This window comes from Haliotis cracherodii, unplaced genomic scaffold (assembly GCF_022045235.1).
Source record: "Haliotis cracherodii isolate W230 unplaced genomic scaffold, xgHalCrac1.p SCAF_17, whole genome shotgun sequence".
Taxonomy (NCBI): domain Eukaryota; kingdom Metazoa; phylum Mollusca; class Gastropoda; order Lepetellida; family Haliotidae; genus Haliotis; species Haliotis cracherodii.
In genome coordinates this window covers 19,650,368-19,674,435 of record NW_027266272.1, presented here as the reverse complement: position 1 = coordinate 19,674,435, position 24,068 = coordinate 19,650,368, and the positions used below count along the sequence as shown (strand labels likewise).

At 39.8% G+C, this 24,068-nt stretch overlaps 1 protein-coding gene across 1 annotated transcript; it reads left to right on the top strand.

Annotated features, from left to right (window-relative positions):
* The first annotated feature begins 1,211 nt into the window (after window positions 1–1,211).
* On the top strand, window positions 1,212–23,322 carry LOC139464943 (endoribonuclease YbeY-like). The gene is made up of 3 exons (XM_071246568.1): window positions 1,212–2,234; window positions 17,965–18,096; window positions 23,061–23,322. The coding sequence occupies exons 1-3, from the start codon at window positions 2,025–2,027 to the stop codon at window positions 23,214–23,216; spliced, it is 498 nt and encodes a 165-aa protein (XP_071102669.1). The 5' UTR covers window positions 1,212–2,024; the 3' UTR covers window positions 23,217–23,322.
* The last annotated feature ends 746 nt before the right edge of the window (window positions 23,323–24,068 follow it).

Sequence of the window (24,068 nt, the reverse complement as noted above, 5' to 3'; positions counted from 1 at the left end):
CAATGTGGATCTAACTTAAATAGGAAGTCAACAGTTTGTGTACAGGCCAGACATTTACGATAAAGGGAGTGATTGGCGGGGAGGTAACTCTTGTAAGAAAAAAATAGTTCCGTCAAACTATTATGTTCACTGCAGTGAAATATCAAGTGTTATGTTCACTGCAATGAAAATATCACTTTTCTCAACTTTAGAAAACTAGTCATACTGAAGTACATGTATGTGTGTAGTGAAATATCCCCTTTCCCCCGTCACGAGATGATAAAAACATCATATTTCACGAAAAACATGCAATATCCTATTTACGGTAAACTACGTTTATAACGAACTCAAAGGGACCACTAATTTTAGTTCGTAATAACCGTAGTTCGTTATATGCACATATACAGCATATTCATTAAACGGCCGGGACTAGAAAATAAGTTCATTATATCGGTCAGTTCGTTATAAGCGTGTTCGTTATAAACGTAGTTTACTGTATTTTGCGTAGCTGCCCATCGGAAAGTTGATTTTATTTCGTCACAAACGTACCAACCCTAAAACGTAAATTCTCCGTACCTCATACGCAGGGGCGTTTCACCACCCCTTGTAAGTGCGACTTAAAAGGTAGTTCCGTGTTTGCAAAATCTTAAAAAATACAAATCAAAGTATTTGATGTCAATAAAATTCTTATCATACACTTGAATTTGATATTATAAACAAAACAAACTTCAACCAAAATTCATCTTGAAATCTACCGTTGTTGGAAGCGAAATAATACACGCTGGTTAAATAACAAAAATGGTGCTTTGAGAATTTTTCAGTTTATAACGAAACATTTTTAGGAGAAGCGATATTACTCCACAAATGACCATCTGTCAATATTTTGCCCTGTCAATGTGGAACTAACAAATATAGCAAGTCAACCATTTGTGTACGGGCTATACGGTGTTATATTCACTGCAATGGAAATGCCACTATTCTCAACTACAGAAAACTCAGTCTTTCTCAATGAAGTATATTATGAAAATTAATACATAAAAAAGGTCAGCTTCTGTGGCCGATATTAGCAGGAACGAACGGAAACCAGTCTATTGTATATCTCCTTTGGTTGCGAATGTCCAAGCTCCTCACAGCGATAGCCCGTTCGCGGAGCTCGCTCTATTATGCGTCGGAGTGTGTACCGCTGCCACCAGTCAAAGCTCCTCATTGTGGTATGTGACCACAACCATGCTTCGAGTTAACCTCGCAACCGACTGAACGTTATGTTTACAAACAAGTGATGACTGTCGTGACGCCGAATACGCTTACCCCAGCTTAATTCAACTAACATGTAATTTGTATCATAGGAATAAGAATGTAAACGAGAATATAAACGTGACTACTACATTTTGGGTCAGACGGCAAATTTTATGATTCTTGTAATGGCCGCTTCCAAAATAACGGAAGCGATTTTACGGAGAGTGTAACGAAGGTGTCACGCGCTGGGAAGGAGCTAAGGCGAATGTCGTGCGGGGCAAAAAGAGACCGGAAGCGCATGTGTTTGTATACAACCAGTCTGATGACACGTTGAGACCGTCACAATCTTCGCGGGTCGCGATCAATGATTACACAATGGCTGTCGTCATGTCACACCTTTCTCAAAATCTACTGGGATCATCAACCGAGCGTTTTGGTTCACCGACATCAAACGCGACAAGCTAGAAACCTGCCGGGGCAGCTTGGCCAGACAGAAAGCTGCCACTTAGTGTGTTGTAACTGGAATATTTGCTGACCAGCTTCAACTCGCCGTTAACTTTGACCTATTTCAGGGAGCTCGGAACACGCGGAGATTATTTTGGTTTCTCACGTGATCAGCTAGGCTTCAATCGCCCAGCGGACGGTGAGCGTAAAAGCGTTGTCAGTCTCCAGCCAATACGTCCACCGCGGGAAGGTTGGAAATACGGTTGACGAAGATATATGCGGACGAAACCAGTTTGATTGCAGTCGTGATTAACAGGACGAGTAAACAGCACGTGGTCAACTTTTTGATCCTCTGTCCGTCCAAGATGACGCTGGTTTTGAGGAACATGCAGAAATTGGTGAAACTCAACATCGGACGTTTGGAAACGGAGATCAACATTTTGAGAAAGTGTTTTGATGTGGAGATTTTCGATATGTCCGTCTTGTGTATTTGTGACGAAGAGATGGCGACTCTGAACTCTGCTTATAGAAGGATTGACTCGACAACAGACGTTCTTGCGTTCCCGTTTTATGAGGTAATTATTTTGGCAATGGTTGTAATAGATCATATCGTGATACAGGCTCTTTATAATTCATGAAAATACGTGGGCAAATATATAAAATAACCATACAAAAAGTGAGCAGGGATAAATAAACTCCCCAACTTCGACTCCAACATATTTCAAAAGTTCAAAACCTGAAAAATCTCTTATTTTCAGAAAGTACGCAGATATCAAAATTAAACTTTGCTCTGCACTTCCTCTATTGGTATGGAAACTATTCCCTAAATTTGAAAAGAATCCATTAATTAGTTTCCAAGTCATAGGTCGCCCAAATGTTAAAGAGGCACTGATCTAAAGCAATTCCCCAGGACTGGTTGTTGCCTTTGCTATTGTCTTTTCCCGTGAGTACCCCTTTAAAGTTAAAAACTATACAGAGTTCACAACACGATGATGATAAACATTTTTTTTTAAGGAAATACACATGTAAATCAAACTTTGCTCTGCATCTCTTCTATTACTATGGAAACTGTTCCCTAAATGTGAAAGAATCCATGCTTTAGTTTCCAAGTTAACAAAAAATGGCCTCGGAAGGATGGATGGGCGGAAATCTTTGGCGCAACTAAATGCCCCCACACTTTATGAGCGGGGGTATAGTAATGTATTTTTTATTAAGTCATATATTAGTATTTCCACTACAACTTGCAGTTACAAGGTAGACACAGTTTTATGGATAACAACTTCTTTAACTCATTACTGTAAAAAGCGACATTTCGATATAGATCCTTATACCATTGTCTAGCAAGTCTTGCTTGACAACGGTATAAGCATCTATACCGAAACATTTTCGTGAAATAGTATGATAGTGAAATAGTATGTCAAACATGTGAAAATGGCAGCCTGCAAAACAGATTTGTCACCAATATACTGTCTAATTTCAGTACCATACATCAAGACGTGTGAAGATTTAGGTTTGAATAGGTCTTCAGATACCCATGCTTTGTCTGTAAATAATCGAGCCTAGCCCAGACAATCCAGTGATTGACACCATGAGCATCAATCCACACAATTGGAATACGATGACATGCATCAAATCCATGCAATTGGAATACGATGACATGCATCAACCATGTCGACTAGCCTGACCACCCGATCCCGTTTGTCTCCTTTTACGAGAAGACCTATTCTACCCCAGATCTTCACGGGTCATGTATATGATAAATACATTGGCAGTTTATATTAATCTATTCATTTACTCAATTGAAAATGTTCAGTTTTTGATATGAAGTTTTGAGTATAATCGAATATTTTGGATTGGATATTCCTTACTGAAATATGAATTTCCATACAGCACTGTTGGTGAAAGGTAATGATGATAGTAAATACTTTTCATTTTGAAGAATAGAGTAATTTGTACTCACAAAAAGGAATGCAAAGTATCTCTGGTATGATGTGTACGGGAACAACTTTTGGTATTCGAAATATGTCTGTTGTACTGATTGGCATTGTGATCGCTGCAGCCAAGCCTGAGATGCCTGTGAATATTTTGAGACAATGTTTCCAAATTTTTCACCCCTTCCATGTTTGTTTGTTGTTTAACACTGCACAATATATGACAGCTGTCTGTAAATAATCGATTCTGGACCAGACAATCCAGTGATTGACATCAGGAGCATCGATCCTCACAATTGCAATACGATGACATGCATCAACCAAGTCAGCGAGCCTGACCACCCGATCCCGTAAGTTGCCTTTTACAGGTTGCCGAAGACCTATTGTTGCACATGTTGCAAGTTCTTCGATTTTGTGATGTTTTCTGCTCCCAGTAAAAGAAATGATTTGTGCAGAGTTTCAAAGGTATTTTATTGATAGATGATATTTGTAAGTTCTTACTCAATTAACCATAGGGCAACATGTCCTTGCAATATCATCAATGTGCATTTCCATGTACAATTACTTTGTCATGAAATACCTAGGTGCTGATGACTTTGTACACTTTCATTTCTGTGTCATTCATATATACAATGATATAAGTTGGGTTTGTGACTAGGGTTTATTTTACGGGTAAATTGAATAGAGCTGGTTTTATCAGGACAAAATTTAACTTGCTTTTTTACAGTCCATTCTGAAATTCTTCCAAGCAGCTATATCCGGATGTTCTATAATCACATACAAAGATGTGGGGGTGAAGCAATACAGCAGGGTACATAGATAACAATATGATACATATTGCGATACACATATTTACATCGACCCGTGAAGATTCCGGGGTAGAATAGATCTTCAGCAACCCATGCTTGCTGTAAAAGGTGACTATGCTTGTCGTGGGAGGCGACTAACGGGATCGGGTTGTCAGGATCGCTGACTTGGTTGATGCATGTCATCCATCCAAATTGGGTCGATCGATGATCATGATATCAATCACTGGATTGTCTGGTCCTGACTCGATTATTTACAGACCGCCGTCATGTAGCTGGAATATTGCTGAGTGCGGCGTTAAACAACCAACCAACATATTTACATCAATATGCGTTGAAACTTTTATACTATAAATATCTCGAAGCATATTCTAAAGGAAAAGCTAGCTGTAGACACATGTTCGTATGTTTGCCGCACTCTGCAATATTCCAGCTATATGACAGCAGTCTGTAAATAATCGAGTCTGGACAAGACAGCAATTCCTTGAGAATCTATCAGTTATATGTGAGTTGACCTAAAATCATCTGCCAGACAGTCGGTCAAGAAGAAGAAAACTTCATGCAGCCTGATAGAAAAGATGAAAGCCACAGGCAGGAAGTTATTTCACTCACTAGTTTTAATCTCTTGAAACAACACTTCTAACAAACATACCAAAGATCCTTTATGTGGGATTACATCATGCTAACATGTGAAGAAGAAAATAAATAACTAATAATCTTGTTGCGATTACAATGTCAGCCAACTACTTGTCCAGACTACTTATTTTATTCATAGAATGTTTTTAATAAAACTTATCAGCATGATAATAGTGAGTTTTTATATCCACAGATATTTGATGAATTTATATGTTCAGTTTAATATGTAGTGAGCTATTGTCCCACCTCTCGTCCAGTGGAAAAGCTGTATATCGTGTAAACTTCAAATTTAAACATTATTAGTGCATGAACCTTTAAAAATTGAAGGCCAAACTGTGTGAACTTAGAGCTTTGAGGGGGCGGTCGGGTAGCCTAGTGGTTAAAGCGTTCGCTCGTCATGCAGAAGACCGGGGTTCGATTCCCGAAATGGGTACAATGTGTGAAGCCCATTTCTGGTGTCCCCCACCGTGATATTGCTGGAATATTGCTAAAAGCGGCGTAAAACCATACTCACTCACTCACTTGAGCTTTGAGAACTCACACAAAGGGAAAGTCAGTTCTTCATTAATTTCGCTTTGGACAGATAATCAGTCATTCCCCGTCTCTTGTATCAATCTGGATTTCGAGTTATTTTGCAATTCATCGTTCTCATTTGGAGTCAAACGGACTGTAGTAGAAATTTGCCATTTTTTAGGATTTTGTTATATCTTATCATTATAAGGACTAGTGGACTAAAAATGTTAGTTTCTATCACTGCTTACACTACAATGCGAAAAGTCTCTACTACACAGAAACTACACAGGAATTACGCAGAAAGTTTGTAAAGTTTCAAATTTTATCCATCACTATATCGACTAAAATTTGCTCCCGTGTGTGAATGCGAGTCATACTTGGCACCTCTGTTCTCAGGTTTATGATGCTTATATCGGGAAGTATACTTACCGTATTCGACGCAATAAGCGCCCAGGGCGCTCTCAAAAATAGAAAGGGGGGCTCTTATTAGAATATTAGTTTGGTGAAACAAACAGAGTTAAAGGATAAATTTTGTGGTTTATACTGACGGCCTGAACTGTTTATATACGACGGATATATTTTCCAGAATTTAATTGCCCATAATTAAGGGTGCATATAACACACTAGTGCGTATTATACACAAATAAATAAGTCTTTTTTACATTGATCAATCGGAAGGTGTGCTGAGTGGGATTGTTCACTTACCAATATATTAGCAAATATCGCTGTGGGCGCTTATTAGAGCGGGGCGCTTATAACGTTGAATACGGTAAGTGTGTTGTGCGTGTATATATGGAAGCACATCCATAGGATGAAGAACACTTGTTATTCGTCAGTCAACACCTCAAATTAGTCAATGAACTTTGTAGTGTCTGTGCAATATTGTATTCTTAGACAACGCACGTGCACAGGAAAGCTGTTGAGTGCGATCAGTCCCAACTGAAAGCTAATTCAATTTTTTCATCATTACCTTCCAGTGTTCCTGTTTACTGGTACCAGGTTTTTTACCGGTAAAATTAGGCTTGGACCGGTATTTCATGTGAGTCCCAGTCCCTGTGGACCGGCAAATAAAGTACCTTAGAATTCTTTGTTATTGAACAATATATGGGCGATATTCATATAAGTATATGTTTCATACCAAGTCAGCTGGTCTCTTACGATCAGGGTTTCCCCTGGTTTACTGTTTTTGCAAAGAAATAACATTTGTCTTTGCTTCGCGGTCAAATATATATTTGTAGCGACTTAGTCTCGAAATATTACACAAAAGGAGAAAATTGTGACTGAACTTTGTGTGAATGACGTGTAGATGTAACTATATTACGTCAGAGATAACGTCATTGCATTTCACATAATATCGAAAGAATTAAAAACAGGTAAGTTTCTTACATTTTTTTATTCATTGAAATTTGGGACAGACAAAAATTAAGGGGACTGGTAATTTTTAGAAGTGCCAGTAAACTAGGACTGGCATTTTCGAAAGCCAGTGGGAACACTGCCTTCTGTTCAGTTATTTATGCATTGTTGATATGATGCTTAATTAACCTAATTTGTCATGTCAGTGGCGGATTTCAAACCACATGTTCTTGTGTAACCCAGCCAGTATCCCAACTCTCGTGTACGTATATCATAAAACACTTTCGCCCTGGTGATCTAACGTTATAACATTTCAGGGTACAACCATCGTCATATTTACCCAACATGTTTCCTGGACATGTTATATTACGGTTCCATTGTCTAATACTGTCTTTACATATTCTAGTACATATTTCCACAAATCGGACCGTTCGGCCTCTATAAGGGATGAAGCAGCCAGTGTATCTTCTAGTTAGCTGATATAATAATATATCATATACATCAGGCTGTTAACAATTTTTTCACAACTGTCACAAAATTATTCAGCACAAACACGAAAACAAACTCTGCAGTAGACCAGACAGTTATTTATTATTATGTTATGATAAGAAATTGAGACTGTTTGTCTCCCATTCAGGAGAAGGCCCCGGCATGGAATGCATAAACTGGTTGAATTCCTTTCCATCAGCATGAAAAAATTATCCAGAGACAGTGAAAGGATAAAGATATCTTATCACATGGTAGTAGGTATTCACTAGGGCTGCAAAGAATACACTATGAGCGAATACGATTTGTATCATGAATATAGGGTAACGAATATGAATAATAATTCACGAATACAATAACAAGTCAGCAGTTGATGTATTATTTGACATGGTATGTTAAATTTTAATACAGTAGTGCCTCGTTTATACGGACACTTGCGTCATTTCACAATTCGTCCGTAGAAATGAATTTCCGTATAACTGAAACCAGCTTCTTACTGGAAGAGTTACTTCCCTTCAATTATGCAACTCATGACAAAATTCCTTATACATATTGTTTTTATTAATTTCGGCGAAATCGTGTGTGAAGCGATCGGAAGATTGCACAACTCACCGTTATTAACAGCAACCACGGTCAGAATACCGCTATTGACACCTTGAAACGAACTTTAGTTGACAGAGAATGGATACATATATCATAAATGACATACTTTGACTCGTTAAAAGTCATATTTGTTTTTGTTTGACGATTCTATGTCAACATGAAATTCTCACGATCACGTGCGCGTGAGCCTTGGCGGTGACTGATCAGACTGGTTCCATGTAAAAAATAATACCCGGCAATAGCGATCAGCTGCTTCGCTTAGGGTTATTATCATTTTAAATATGTTTAGTAAAGGCTGCATATAATTAAGAAAATAATGGAATATATTATTCCTGATAAAAAAAAATAGTTTCAGATACAATTGTTGTCGATCCTTGCATTTAAAATCCTATAAAGTTATATCATTGGGTGTGTCTTTACCGAATCACCGGTCTATTCCAAGAAAACGTGTGTACAGCTAATTGCTGTTTCCGGCTTAGTTTACGAGAAAATACACAAGGTAATCTTAATCCCTAGATATAAAACAGTGCCTCATAATGTTCTTGTAATACGTAATGAAGTTCAACTTTGACCTCTGACCTCCACAGACGCCATATTTATCGAAGGGGATTACATGTACAATAAACAAGCTCGTCTCAAACGTAACTCAGTGTCACTTGGTTAATTGACTTCTCACGAACCAAAGATATTACCACCAGCGGAAGTGTACTGTCCGGATAAGTGAGACAATTTTGAGTGCATTTCAGTGTTTTGTGTATGAAAATGACCGTCCGGTTCTGGAAACTGAATTTCCGGATATACGGGTAAATCTATATAGTAATTATTTCGTTTTGAATGAAAATCGTCGGGGAACCGAGGTTTTCGGATATCTGAAGTCCGTATAAGCAGGGCACGACTGTATATACTCTTCAAAAAAAGAAACTTGACATAGATGTAAAACCACTTATCCAAATATCTAAAATAATTACATTAAATGAGAACCAAATAAGTCCAACAGAAAGATGATGTGTCTATAATTTGCGAAAACACATGCAAAGCACATAAACGTAGCGTTCAGGGATCAGTTTTACAGCTTCATCCAAATGCAACCGCCTGTAAAAAAAGTGCAGCACAGGATCCTGCATTTACAAGCTGGAGCAACTCAGCAACAAGTGCCCAGGCACTTTGGCGTATCCAGACAGACAATTTCTGCACTGTGGACCCGATACAACAACACCAACACAGTTGATGACAGACCAAGGTCAGGAAGACCAAGGGTGACAACCCAAGCACAAGATCGATACCTGTGGCTGCAACACCTCCGAGATCACACTACCACAGCCACGTCTATAACCACACAGATCCCTGGGGTACACAGAATATCAGGTCAAACGGTACGCAACAGACTGAGGGAAGCTGGACTTTTTGCACGAAGACCTATTCGACGTCATGTATTGACCCCACGTCATCTGGCAGACCGTCTGCTTTGGTGCCATCAGTGGGTTAGATGGGCACGTGTCTACAGACGTCGGTGGTGAAAGTTAGGCCCCTAACTATGTGCAGCAGGTTGTCCCATTTGGCGGCGGGAGTGTCATGGTATGGGCCAGAATTCATCACGGTGGAAGGATGCCTCTCGAGTATGTGGCAGGTGCATTGACAGGTGTGCGATACAGAGACTTGATCCTACAGCCTTACGTTTTTCCTCACGTCAACGTTCATGGCAGACCTGTTCCAGCAAGACAACACTCGACCGCATATTGCACGTGTTTGTCAGGACTTCTTACACCACAACAACATCCAGACATTACCTTGGCCAGCCCAGTCACCAGATTTGTCCCCGTGGGACGAGTTGGATCGACGCTTTCGCAGAAGGAATCCACCGCACTAAACACTTCCGGCGCTTCTTGATGCACTTCAGCATGAATGGCAGTACTTCCAACAGCGTATTATTGACAACTTGATTGCGGTGTCAAGCGGTGATTGATGAACGTGGTGGGCACAACTGATACTGACATTTTATCATATAATGGGTAGGTTTCTCGGCAGGATAAAGCCAACGGATAAAAACGATATCCGTTGGGGTCATATGCGGATAGAGATGCAAATATCAAATATCATGTAGGGACTACTTTCACTGTTTATAAACAAACATGGCGTCGCCCTTGTCATTCGACGACCGAGTCAGAATTAACCATCGGGAATCTGGATAAACTACAGGGATAATTGCTATCATTATCAAAAGAACAGTCTAATATACTGAAAATCTGTGACGTAGCTAAGGCATTTTATAAGTTTTGGCAACTTTGGAGATATAAATTTCGAAACAATTTGGCGAGGGCACGAGGCCTAGCCAAGCGGGATCAGTAGCCATGTCTGTGCTTGTAGACCTTTGCGCCTTGAAACCTCCTCCACAAATTAAAATAGTTGGATTTGGCTGAAACATGTATGAATTGTTACCTTGTTTCGTTTTGTCGCTGTGTGTACATCTGACTACACTTCTTATCGATATGACAGGACAGACCAACGTCTGACCGTGGCCGTGACGTCTCATAGACTAGGGTTAGAGTAACTTCCCTTTGACAAAGGGCAGTTACTCTAACGGACAGACCGGTGGATTGCCGCGAAAGGCAATTAAAAACAATTGTTGTTTTGTGTATATGTTGCTTCGCCACTGTATAAGAAACAGATTTCAGTTGGAACTATATTGGCTACTGTCACTGTCCGACTGACACATCACTTACCCTGTGACGTAATAAATATTAATGCACGCATTCCAGGAAAACTCACAATGTTTCGGTAATGCTTGTTAGAGAGGGAAAGCGATTTTGAAGCACAGAATTAAAGAATGACATTATATGATAAAGAGGTTATCACGCTTGTGTGTTTGGGGATGGTAAATATCCTGTATTAGGAATAAACACTATGTAGTTAGCTAGCCAAGGCTCGCTAAATACAATGGTTATTCCTAATGCAGGATATTTACCATCCCCAAACACACTCGCGTGATAACCTCTCTTTCTGTACCCCTGTGACATTAACTGTATCGTGTATGTGTGTCTTGGTGACACAATTAATGTTTTGAACATTGTGTACATTGACCTTCAAACAGTGTTTCAATTATGGTTTCTGTGTCCTATTTTGAAACAATCACATTATATTACATTTTGAAAGTCAGTGTCAAGTTTCTTTTTTTTGAAGAGTATATTATTAAATATATTATTCATTTATCATTCATTTATATACTGCATTTATCCAGGTACTAGTATCTGCTCAAATGCAACAATGACCAGTGACCACAATACTCTCAAATTAAATAGTACAAGAGTGTTGTCTTATGAAGAAACTTATGCATAAAATATGTTCTTATGGGTATTTCTTTTATGTAAATGCATATCCTTGCATATTCATAAATATTCGATTCTAATGGCCACGAATAACGAATTCAATTCTTGAATGGATATGGTTCGATTCACCGAATAAGGGAGTGAATCGTAACAGCCCTAGTATTCACAACCAATTACCTCTAATAATAAACTGTTACCTTTCGTATCCCCAAAGCAGCAATACTCAATCAATAAATCGATCAAAGTGGTTTATTTTTGTCCCACTAATTGTACATATAGCAGATAAAATTCAGCAGAGCATAATACATTAAAACACATGTACTAACGCCACCCAACGAGTTATGACAGACAGTAAAATCAAGAAGAGTTCTTGGTAAAAAAACTTAGCGTAATATACACCATAGAAAAGGAACAAGTAAAAGAAATCATTTACATAAAATATATCAATGCATATTAGATAAAACAAATAATTATGAATGATACATTTATAGAATGGTTTTGTGCGGGTGAACATTTTAAAGCACATTGTACCTGGTAAAGGGGCTAGGGTATTATCGTAAAGCAATATATTCAAATTAATAGCAGAGCAATCACTGAATAAGGTCAGAAGTTCACTACTTACTTACTTACTTTGGAAATTTAATGTGCGATTTCCGACTGATGCGTAATTCACACACGGGCCCGGCCAGGCCATTTAATGTGAGTGAGTGAGTTAGTTGGGTTTAACGCCGCTTTTAACAGTATTCCAGTTACATCGCGGCGTGTCAGCTTAATGTGGGAGGAAAGCCCGAAGTGATGCAGGTGTCAGACGTTTACGACTTCGATGAAACCCATGAGCACGGGTATGGTGCTGACAAACCTAGAAACATAATCAGGGCGAACCGGGATTCGAACCCACAACCATAGGTTTCTGGCGTGCCCAAGGGACGCAACTCTGTACAGCGAATCGCGGCGCCTTAGACGACTGGGCCACCCGTGCCCCCCATTTAATGTGTTTCCGAAATCAGCGAAAGTGGTCTGTGCAACACAAGAGGGGGCTTTAGGGGTTGCTTATATAGAATTAGGGAATTCTGAGATTTGGAATAGATGCCGATGGGTATGGTGGATGTTTGTTTGTTTACAGGTTTATGTGATTTTGATTTGGTAGATTATTTAGTTTTTAGATGCGTTTTATTAGTTCCGTTTTGATTAAGAATACGCCTAAGGCCATGAAGTTTTCTAGTTTATTTTGTGGGTTTAGTATTGTTTCTAGAATGAGAGCCGTGTTTAGATTGAGGGTGGTTTGTAATGCGGTTCGATGTGTTAGGTAGTGTGTGCAGTGGATGAGTGCGTGTTCTGGGGTTTCTAGTTGTTTGCAGTTCACTACGGCAGATATCATTATTACAAGAACATAGAAGTAGGAAATGGTTTTCATCTTCAACACCACCTGAGCAAAAATTACCAAAAAAATTGGTAAGTCATAGCTTACATGGCATTTAGATTAACATTATTTCAGTAGAGATAATTATTGAATGTTTTGTTTACTTGACAGCGTATTTAGGGTTTAATATTTAGGTGATTTAGAACATTGCAATGATATTATATTTTGATATTTTATGTATTAAAGTATATTTTATGAATAACGACCATTAAAGGTTTTCTAACAGTTTTTGTTGTTGTATATAGCATCATTACAAAACTTATGTACATATTTAATGCCCATGATACTATTGTAAAAATTGCAATCCACAAGCTGTCTACATGGTCACACCTGGTGATTGTTAAGATCACAAATGTCTGTGGGAAATGGAGCATATAACTACGTGAAACAATAGGACATTAGTACTGGTAGCATCTTCCCCAGGCAAGGGATTTAATTGACTGGAAAAGCCCAGTTTCCATCCTTGCCGAACTAGGCTGGAATTTTCAGACACGAACGTAGCACCCCCAGTGGCTATTACAAGTTATGTCCATTCTGTGTCCCTCCTGTTGACCAATCAGATTCCACCCATTACTTGCATTTGCTACAAAATCAAGGTCTATATTGTAATATAACGGGTCTTACCTCGCGAAGGGCATAAAATCATGTGAGCACCTTGATTAAAAACATGAAAAGATTTGGAAAATATCTGTTGACACCCAGTGGGTTGTACACAACCTTTGCAAATTCTGCAGTCGACCGAAATCTCATTCAGTGCATGCCCTTTCCTCGGGACGATGTACTGGTGACTGCTCTATCATAACTGTGCCATCTAATTATTTGGCGAGCAAACATCGTTTTGTTTGCAATCACTTGGATTGACTCATGTAGACACAAATTGAAACAAAAAATTTCGCAATCCACAAATACAACACTTGATTATTTGCAAATATTTACCAACCCGTGCCAATTGTGCCAATTCAGAGGTTCCCTGTAGCAATAAACTTGTAATTAAATTCATTACTGTTGGCAGGTCACAATGGCTGGACTGGACCCCAGTGGAATGGTTCATACATACATGTAAAATTTATTAGTCAAGCAGCCAAACACTAATGAAGATGGTTGACCTTGTGTTCATGGTCTGGTGAACACAGGTCAATGGCCACTCGGTAACTCACATCTCATTTTTTTGTTTTATGTCACTTTTCATTTGATCTATTTGTCAAATTCACTTGAAACCCGGTCCCATGTTACACGCATGGCACACACATAGGTCACTCATTGCACACAATCCAAGATGGCGTCCAAACGCTTGGATGTAGCACTTTTGACAACCCCCGATCGAAAATTATCAGTATCTTATGACAGTGTCACATTCAAAATATGGTAGCTATAGGACCTTTAGTGGCTTAGAAATATGGTGTTTTGTGCCATTTTTATCACTTTTTGCATTCTGACCGTCTTCAATCCAATATGGCCACCAAATGACGCAACTTTTTACAAACTGCTAAGACCATGAAATGTTCAGTGTCTGATGCTGGTGCATTATGGTAATTTGTAATCCTTTCTATGAAGAACTTTAGCAGATACGTAGTTTGCAAAGTAATTTTATTAGATGCTACCAATATCCAATATGGCCACCACATCACGTGACTTATGACATAAGAGCCAGAAGAGAACTTGTTCAGCAACCAAAGCAAGTTACAACAGAGGTTGTTCAAGTGCCTTACCTGATAAGCAATGAACGCATGGGTCACCCGTTGCACACACATGGGTCACTTGTTGCACACGAGCTGCAAACACTTGTTCAATGGGTGCTCAACCTGTGTGCAACCCATTGAGCACACATGTTACATGCGTGTCACACATGTTCTCAATAGGTGTAAGGGAATGAACTGCTTGGCAGTAGTGCATATTCTCATCCAGTCTTGATGGATGTCATTCTGATAAAGCTGGAATATTGCTTACTACAGCAATATACAACATTCAGTCACTGAACATGCTTAAGGATCCAATGAAGATCTAGGTCTTCAGCAAGTTGCCAACACATGCTTGTTATGGCAATTATGCTTGTCGTAAGAGGCAACTAACCAGATCGGGTGGTCAGGCTCGCTGACTTTGTTGATGCATGTCATCGATCCCAATTACGTGGATCAATGCTCATAATATCAATCACTGGATTGTTTGGTCCAGACTCAGTTAATTACAGACCATCGTCATTCAGCTGAAATATTGCTGAGTGCATCGTTCGACAACGAGGGAACACTGAAGGCTGCTCACATGCACATTGTATATGAATATTGAAGTGTTTCCATATCACTGATATTTACCGGAAGGTCAATACTATACAGCTGTTACATGTTTGCAGTCAGACAGTCACGAAAACCACACATCAGTGTCCTGAAACTGGGTCAAGCTTTTGCTTGAATTACACTGATGTTAAGTTATTGTCAGGCTATACGTTTTGTGGACCATTAAATGCATTTAGATTGTCTGGGTGATGGTCAGGATGTCACAATGTTTTTGTAGTGACAAGTATCATTGGGACATTGTCATAATTTTAGAGAATTTGATAGGGCATTTTTTCGATTCTTAATAAAAAAGGATTCATTACATCATTTGTATGACAATCAGTCAATGTCTTAGAAAATGGATCTGAAACCCTGTGTCGTGTCAGAGTACAGAAGCTAAACATGTTTCAACATGTTAAGTGACACTGCATTCATGATATAGCTACTTAATTGATAATATTTTAGTATTTCGGTGTAATAAGTGCTTAGAAAATTGTCAAAGGAGGTTGCTGGGCTTATTAAATCCATTGTCAGTTAGTTAGATTTGTTTTCAGAGATTAAGTGGCTGGTTGAGAACAGACTTAGATCAAACATCAATGAAATTAATATGATAAATATGATACTCACTTTTAGACCTATTCTGCACTGTTGTTGTCTATAAACAATTTGTACTATCCCCATTCCACTATGGCGCTCTTACAAATCGCCATACAGAGCGCTAAGATCTCCAAAAGCGTTAATTGATCGCTATCGGATCTCTAACTGATCTCCATGATCGTCAAGGTCGCCGTCTGTCGACTTCCCTGCACAAAGACCCATGACGCTCTGCCTAGAATGCCGTCATATCGCTACTTGATCGCCAAGGTCGTAATCAGAGCGCTATCGTTTAACCTTAGAGCGCCGCCATTCGCCACCAAAGACTAGGACCTACCCCTCTGCTACCAAGTGTAGAACTGATTAGGGCCTCAGAACGCTAAATGTTTTTATAGGATTGGACCCAAAATTCGGCGATCAGGTTGCAGTAGGATCCCTTAATACGCCAATTGAGTGCTAATGGATCTCAATAGGTCGCCTAGATCGCTCTCAGATCAGAGTAGAGCGCATAAGATCGCAATAATTGCAATCGGAGCACATATAGAGAGCCATTGGATCGCATCCTGATCGCAAAAGGAGCGGGAACTGATCATGCAAGATCGACACATTTTGGGTTGTTTGGTTGCGATCAAGGGTATTCAAGTCGTTATCGTATCGCATAGATCGCTGTTGGATTGCAAAAGGAGCACTATCTGATCCCAGATAGCTAAAAATGAGGAGACATATGGCGCTCCCTTAGAGCGTAGAGCGCAGAAGAGTGTCGCCTAGTGGAATAGGGGTATAAGATACATAAGAAAATATGGCCTGTCATGTAAATTTTCAGTCTTAGTAGGGTCGCATACGAAGATTACTTTCAAGTTGGTCTCAATGTTTGGCAGTGTTAGTATGTGCTTAGTACAGTGAAATACTTTACAATGATTGCTTAAATGAAGTATATATTGTTTAGGATCAATAATATATTGTTTTATTTAACAAATAATCAGTAGCCTATATTCAGAGTGGGTCATTAAATATGATATCCTTTTTTGATTGCTCTTGTGATTCTGTATCATATAGGTATAGATACTGGTGGTGGTATATTGTCATATAGTCACCATGTTGTAGTTATACTTCTATAGATACTGGTGGTGGTATATTGTCATATAGTCCCCATGTTGTAGTTATACTTCTAAAGATACTGGTGGTGGTATATTATCATACACTCCCCATGTTGTAGTTATAATTCTATCGATACTGGTGGTGGTATATTGTCATATAGTTCCCATGTTGTGGGTATACTTCTATAGATACTGGTGGTGGTATATTGTCATATAGCCACCATGTTGTAGTTATACTTCTATAGATTTGGGTGGTATATTGTCATATAGTCCCCATGTTGTGGTTATACTTCTATAGATACTTGTGGTTATACTTCTATAGATACTTGTGGTATATTGTCATACACTCCCCATGTTGTAGTTATACTTCTATAGATACTGGTGGTATATTGTCATACACTCCCCATGTTGTGGTTATACTTCTATAGATACTTGTGGTATATTGTCATACACTCCCCATGTTGTGGTTATACTTCTATAGATACTGGTGGTATATTGTCATACACCGACCCATGTTGTAGTTACACTTCTATAGATACTGGTGGTATATTGTCATACACTCCCCATGTTGTAGTTATACTTCTATAGATACTTGTGGTATATTGTCATACACTCCTCATGGGAGAAGTTTGCAGGGATCACACAGATTTTAAGTCCACAGTTGTCTTGGTTATGTTATGCTGCCTTCTTGGTCTAGTGGATAGAGTGTCTGCCTGGAGAGCAGAAGGTCAGGAGTTCAAGCCCCAGGTGCATCGTACCAAAATACAGTACTATTTACCCTGCCTAGCGTTTGGCATCAAGGGGCTAAAACAAGGACTGCTCAGCTCAGAGTCAGTATGCTGTCTCTGAGTGGGGTATCCATGTTAAACTGTGGCATGGTATCTCGGTGGGCTTGCTAGCACTATTTAACATGCATTAGTCCGGACTAGCACAAGCAGCCAGAAAGGTGCTTGCAATCCCCTATATACAGTGATATACATGTAAATGCATTAAACTTGAAAGTGACGTTAAACCTCACCTCGCCTCGCCTGTGATGTGCTTGCAGGAAACACATGGGTAAGCCCCTAGGTAGAAATAGTTCCCATTATCCTATCCTTATATAAGAGGCAACAAAAGGGGATCGTGGTCAGTCTGGTTGAAGGATTGCATGTTTTCTAAAATGAACTAGATGGGACCTTGCTGCTGATATCAATCATCGATTTGGCAGTATCGATTAGTTACAGGCCACTGCGATATAGGTGACGTTTGATTAACAAGCACTCTATGTTTACAGGGCCTTGAACCAGGGATGCTCCCGGAGGTGGACAACCCGGACGAGATGATCCTCGGCGACATCTTCCTCGGCGTCAGTCACATCAACGACCAATGCAAGAAGTACGGTGCTGACTTCCAAGAAACATTGCCAGTAAGTTGACAACCCTTGGGGACTCTGGGTTAGAATTTTTCCCCAGCAACCTGTGCTTGTCTCCCTTAGGGGACTCGGGGTTAGAATTGGCCCCAGCAACCTGTGCTTGTCTCCCTGAGGGGATTCGGGGTTAGAACCGGCCCCAGCAACCTGTGCTTGTCTCCCTGAGGGGATTCGGGGTTAGAATTGGCCCCAGCAACCTCTGCTTGTCTCCCTGAGGGGATTCTGGGTTAGAATTGGCCCCAGCAACCTCTGCTTGTCTCCCTGAGGGGATTCAGGGTTAGAATTGGCCCCAGCAACCTGTGCTTGTCCCCTCGAGGGAATTTGGGGTTAGAATCGTCCCCAGCAACCTGTGCTTGTCTACCTGAGGGGATTCGGGGTTAGAATTGGCCCCAGCAACCTAAGCTAGTAGTAAGAGTTGACAAGTGGATCAGGTGGTCAGAATCGGTGATATCAGTCACTGGAATGTCGATTATTTACAGGCTGCGGCTCTATAGCTGGAATATTGCCAAGTGTGGCCCAAAACAACAAAACCAGGAAGTTGAAAAGCCAAGAACATTTCATTCCGCTCATGACACACAGACTCATGGCCATTAACCATATGTTTAATTCCGAGGCTCTTGGTTTATTGTTAATTGTTTTGTGGTGACACATCACAATGACTATTTTGCAGTGATATAACACATTGCATATCCTATTTCCCTGGTGATGGTGTTTGAGATTTACTGCCAACATTTGGAGGGTTTATTATATTTATAAGGGTTAAGGTATACACAGGTGAAGGTGTGCACAGGAGGTTAGGGCGTGCTTTTGTTGGTTGGTTTGTTGTTTTACGCCACACTCAGCAATATTCCAGCTATATGATGGCGGTCTGTAAATAATCGAGTCTGGACCAGACAATCCAGTGATTGACATCATGGGCATCGATCATGGGATCGCAATTGGTATCATGACATGTATCAACCAAGTCAGAGAGCCTGACCACCCGATCCCGTTAGTTGCCTTTTATGACAAGCATAGTCGCCTTTTACAGCAAGCATGGGTTGCTGAAGACCTATTCTACCCCGAAATCTTCACACGGGTTAGGACGTGCACAGGAGGTTACACACTCACGCATGCACAAACACACACCACACACACTCACACACAAACACGCGCACTCACACACCACAAACCACACATTTATTTATACAGGCCTATTTAAGGGAGCATACATTTAAATTTCGGGTGGGGGGAGGGGTGTTCGATTTTATTTTATGGATAGTTTGTTCAGAAATATGCCTGTTGGTAGTGGTGAAAAAAATGAATAGTTTCTTTTGTAGAAAATACCCAAAGGTCCACATTTTTGTGTTAATAGTGAAAATGAATAGTTACTACCTTGGCTAATGAACCAATGGAGTACTTATGTTGTATAATCATGAAAAGACGCTGTTCAGAAATTGTGTGACTTGTAACATGGTGTCTGTCCCTGTCCTGTAGGTATGAATGTCTGTTCAGTTGTTGGTGATTCTACTGGTAGAGGGCGGTCGGGTAGCCTAGTGGTTAAAGTGTTTGCTCGTCACGCCGAAGACCCGGGTTCGATTCCCGACATGGGTGCACGCACGCACGCACACACTCACACACTCCCTCTCTCTCTGTGTGATCCGATACCTATCACGATACCTTACTCACAATCCGATATGTATCACGATACTTGCATGTGCTCTTATCTGTGGTGCGTAAGCCATCTTTTTAATAGACAGGATGGCCAAATATACCTGGCACACTGGCACTGATTAGATATTCTTCAGCTTTTACCATGTTTACTTCAAAAACATACAATGAGGCTAAATATATTTTTTCCTAGAAACATCTTCCAGCAATGTATTTTATGTGGCTGGCAATTTCCATTTTATCCAACAATCTGAAGCATAAATATTTTTTCAAGCTTAGCTGGGACAATTTCATTGCATAAAATACATGCATGCATGCACGCACACAGACAAGGTCCACGTATTTAAGTGTAACACATTTTGCATTAAATTTTGTCATGGAGATATGTAGCATGATAACCCATCATTATGACTACATTTACATAATGTTAGCTTTTAGATGGAATTACTTATTTGTTATTGCTGCATTGACTTGAAATAAGTGACAGACATTGCACTTTGAAGGAAGTGCCATTTTCTGTCAACACCCAGTTGGATTGTCACTATGGTATGAAATGTGCCAAACATTGTTTTACAAATGAAAATTGTGTGAATGGATATTAGATGAGTCTGTTCACAAATAACGGCTCTGTGAAGATCCGGTGTAGAATAGGTCTTCAGCAACCCATGCTTGCCATAAAGGCGACTACGCTTGTCGTAAGAGGCGACTAACGGGATTGGGTGGTCAGGTGAGCTGACTTTGGATCGATGCTCATGATGTAAGTCACTGGATTGTCTGGTCCAGACACAATTATTTACATACCGCCGTCATTTAGCTGGAATATTGTTGATAAGTGTGTTCAACAACACTACAACAAAATCTATAGATTTCCGGGCTAACATGTTGTTTCAGTTTGGAAACCGATACTACTGTTATCGCCAATCTTCTCCATTATCCCTATGTAATGTCGTGGCAACAGGTTGCAGAAAGTGCAGCGCTAAACAACAACAACAACAAAATATCACCATGATCACAAATAACTCAGTAAAACCTTTTTACTACACTGAAATAACATGGAACGCAAAAGAGGTCAAGAGCTGTCAACATTCTGGCTCAGGGGGGTTATAGGTAGTTCACAAGTTATTCAATCTGTAGCGATAAGGGGCTAGTGTTGGTGTTATCTGACCATGACCTTCATACGACCTTTGACCGATAATTCTGGGTTGTTGTCCACTGTTAATCTCCCAGACCCTAGAAAATAAATTGTAATTGAATCCAACTCAAGCCTATTTTTGGGGAAAGGTCTGGCAGTTAAACACTGTTCTTGGCTCCATTTGGAATTTACTTTTTATTTTGTAGATATGTATTTTTAAATAAGATAAGTATTTCTGGGACTAAATGTTAATCCAGTAATAGCAGGTTCAGTTTGAACCAGTGTTATCCAGTTTCATCTGGTTTTATCCAGCACCACAGAAATACTTCTGGTGACCCCGAGTGTCGGCATGCCACTTGTATACAAAGACTTGATAGCTAGCAACTGTTGACTTTGAAATCTAGTCCCGTGGATTCGACTGAGGGGTCCCCCTTTATGTGGTGATTACTACCACTAAGCTGTGAGTCCCAGATTGCTTTCAAAGGTTTTTTTCATCTATGGATATATGGATTTCAAAAAATCATATTGAGATTTTGCCACCCCAGGTGGTACCGCTTTATAAAATTTTGGGGTCTGGCCCATGGACTATTAAAACTTGTTGACCCAATTGAAAATATGAGCTGTTGGATTTTTTACAAGATTTGTGTGTGTGTGTGTGTGTGTGTGTGTGTGTGTGTGTGTGTGTGTGTGTGTGTGTGTTGGTGGAAGCTCGACCTTATCTTAAATTGATTCCAATGGATCGATGCTCATGATATCAATCACTGGATTGTCTGGTCTAGACTCAATTATTTACAGAACGCCATCATATAACTGGAACATTGCTCAATGCAGAGTAAAACAGCGAACCAACCAACCAACAACTTCTAATTTCAAGAAATTAAACTAGAAACCAACCCTGCCCATAGATACACCTCCCACTGCAATGGGTATTCCATTCGCTGCAACCCCCATTTAAATATTACCAAATTACAACAATTAATCTGTAATACCCACTGATATAGTCATGCTGGCTTTAAAGGCAAGAACATACATGTACAGAGCTCAAGATAAGCTGCGTATCTGCGTGAAATACGCATCAGAAATGCAGAAATACGCAGTAAAATAAAATCCAAGCGTATCAAATAAGCAACGAACATTACAGATACGCTACAAAAATAATACTTGTGCGTATCATCAAAATATTGTGAAGTAACCCTGCGTATTCGATTAGCAAATCAGCAACTTATTTTGAAATTATAAACGGGCATTTCGTCAACCTTGCCAAACTCCACGATGACAGTTACATCATGATCATTTGCCATCACACTTTCTTGTGGAAGTATCGTGGTATTTTTGAGTCCTATAAAGCTCTCGAACCCAAACGACAGCAGTTTGCAGGGACTTGATGAATAGCGTTTTAAATATTTAACTTAAATACCCACATGTGTAAAAACTAGTGGGTAACAGAAATTTGAATACCCAGATAGAATTACTGATACCCAATGATTTTAAAATGCATGGGTAAAATACCCACAACACCAAAAGCTTATCTTGAGCTATGATGTATGAATAGTTTTACACTTCATGAATACATGAATTCCATGTACCACAATTTATGGAAATGACATGTATATAATACAGTACGGTGAAGATTCATTCTTCTTTTTAATTTAAGTTCTGTCTTTCCGAAATACTTATCATTGCATCCACTACAAACAATCAAGTAAATAACATTTCTGATATAACTGAAATTTTATAAATTCTTATTTTATGTTTCCATGGCAACAAGTTGGACTTAGGTTCTATAAGGGTGGTCTTCGTTTCCAGAGCGTAACTCAAAAAACGTTATATACTTTCTTACCAAACTCTGTATATCTACCAGGCACATACTGAACTGGTGCATTTTGATATTAAGTACTTTTAGAAATGTTTATTTTAGAATTTCCATTGCAGCTATTTTGACATGGGCGAGGAGAAATATTGGGTCAGTTACCTGGTTTGGGACCTTAACGTGTTAAAATGGGTGGGGGATAAAGATGACTATACGCTTGTTTCAGTTATTTCAGCCTGAAGTGATGCATTTCCCACTTTGCTGAACCCTGCCAGGATGGGTATGGTGCTGACAAACCTAAAAACATAATCAGGACAAATCTTGGATTCACTAGTTCGGAAATTGATGATGTCACGTATTGTGTTTCAGATCATGTTGACACACGGCATGTGCCATCTCCTCGGCTATGACCACGAGACAGAGGAACAATGGCGGAAGATGTACTCCAAGGAGCTGCACATTCTGGACGAGTTCAACAAGCTGACTGGCAAGACGTGCAAGCCTTTAACTGCAGTGGGGCACTGATCGAACAACCTCGTCAGCAGCCAACTGAACACACCCAGTGGGGGGAATCTACAGAAGGCTGATCGCCAATAAGTATTAAGAGACCTTGATGCCGATGTACAGAGTGATCTGATGTCGTAGTACTAGGTTATTTGGTACAACGGCACCCCGAACTCCAGTGGCATTTAAAGGGGGCAAATGTAACACTTAGAGATAACTGGAGTAATCCCAATAATTGAAGAAACGTGTTCAGATATGCTGCAAATTCAGGCATCTTCCCGAGGCAAGAGAGTTGACTGACTATAAAAGTCCAGTTTCCACCCTTGCAGAACCAGGATGGAATTGCTGGGCTTGATCGTAGCGCCACCTGTGGCTATTAGGAGTTATGTCCTTTTATGCCTCTCTTTCTGGACCAATCAGATTCCACCTCTCGTATAACTTGCATTTGCTTCAAACAAAATGTCGGCACCCAGTCAAGACAATCTGATCGATAATCAAGATCTATATTGTGATAAAACATGTTTTACATCGCAAAGTGCATCAAATCACGTGAGCACCCTTATTATAAACATGAAAAGATTTAGAAAATATCTGTTCACAACAAGTTGGCGGTGCACATGCTTTGCAAACTGCAATCAACCGAAATCTGCATGACAGTTTTACGAACCGGATTTCGATTTCGTTGTGTGATTTTTATTGGACTATGCATAGACTTGTTAGTCCAGCCAAAATATAACTCCATAATTGACGCCTAGTTCGCCAAGGGTGGAAACAGGACTTTTATAGTCAGTTAACTCTCTTGCCTCAGGAAGATGGATTCAGGGGTTATGTCCAGTATAATCTTGATTAAAGAATTCCACTTGTGTCAATGTT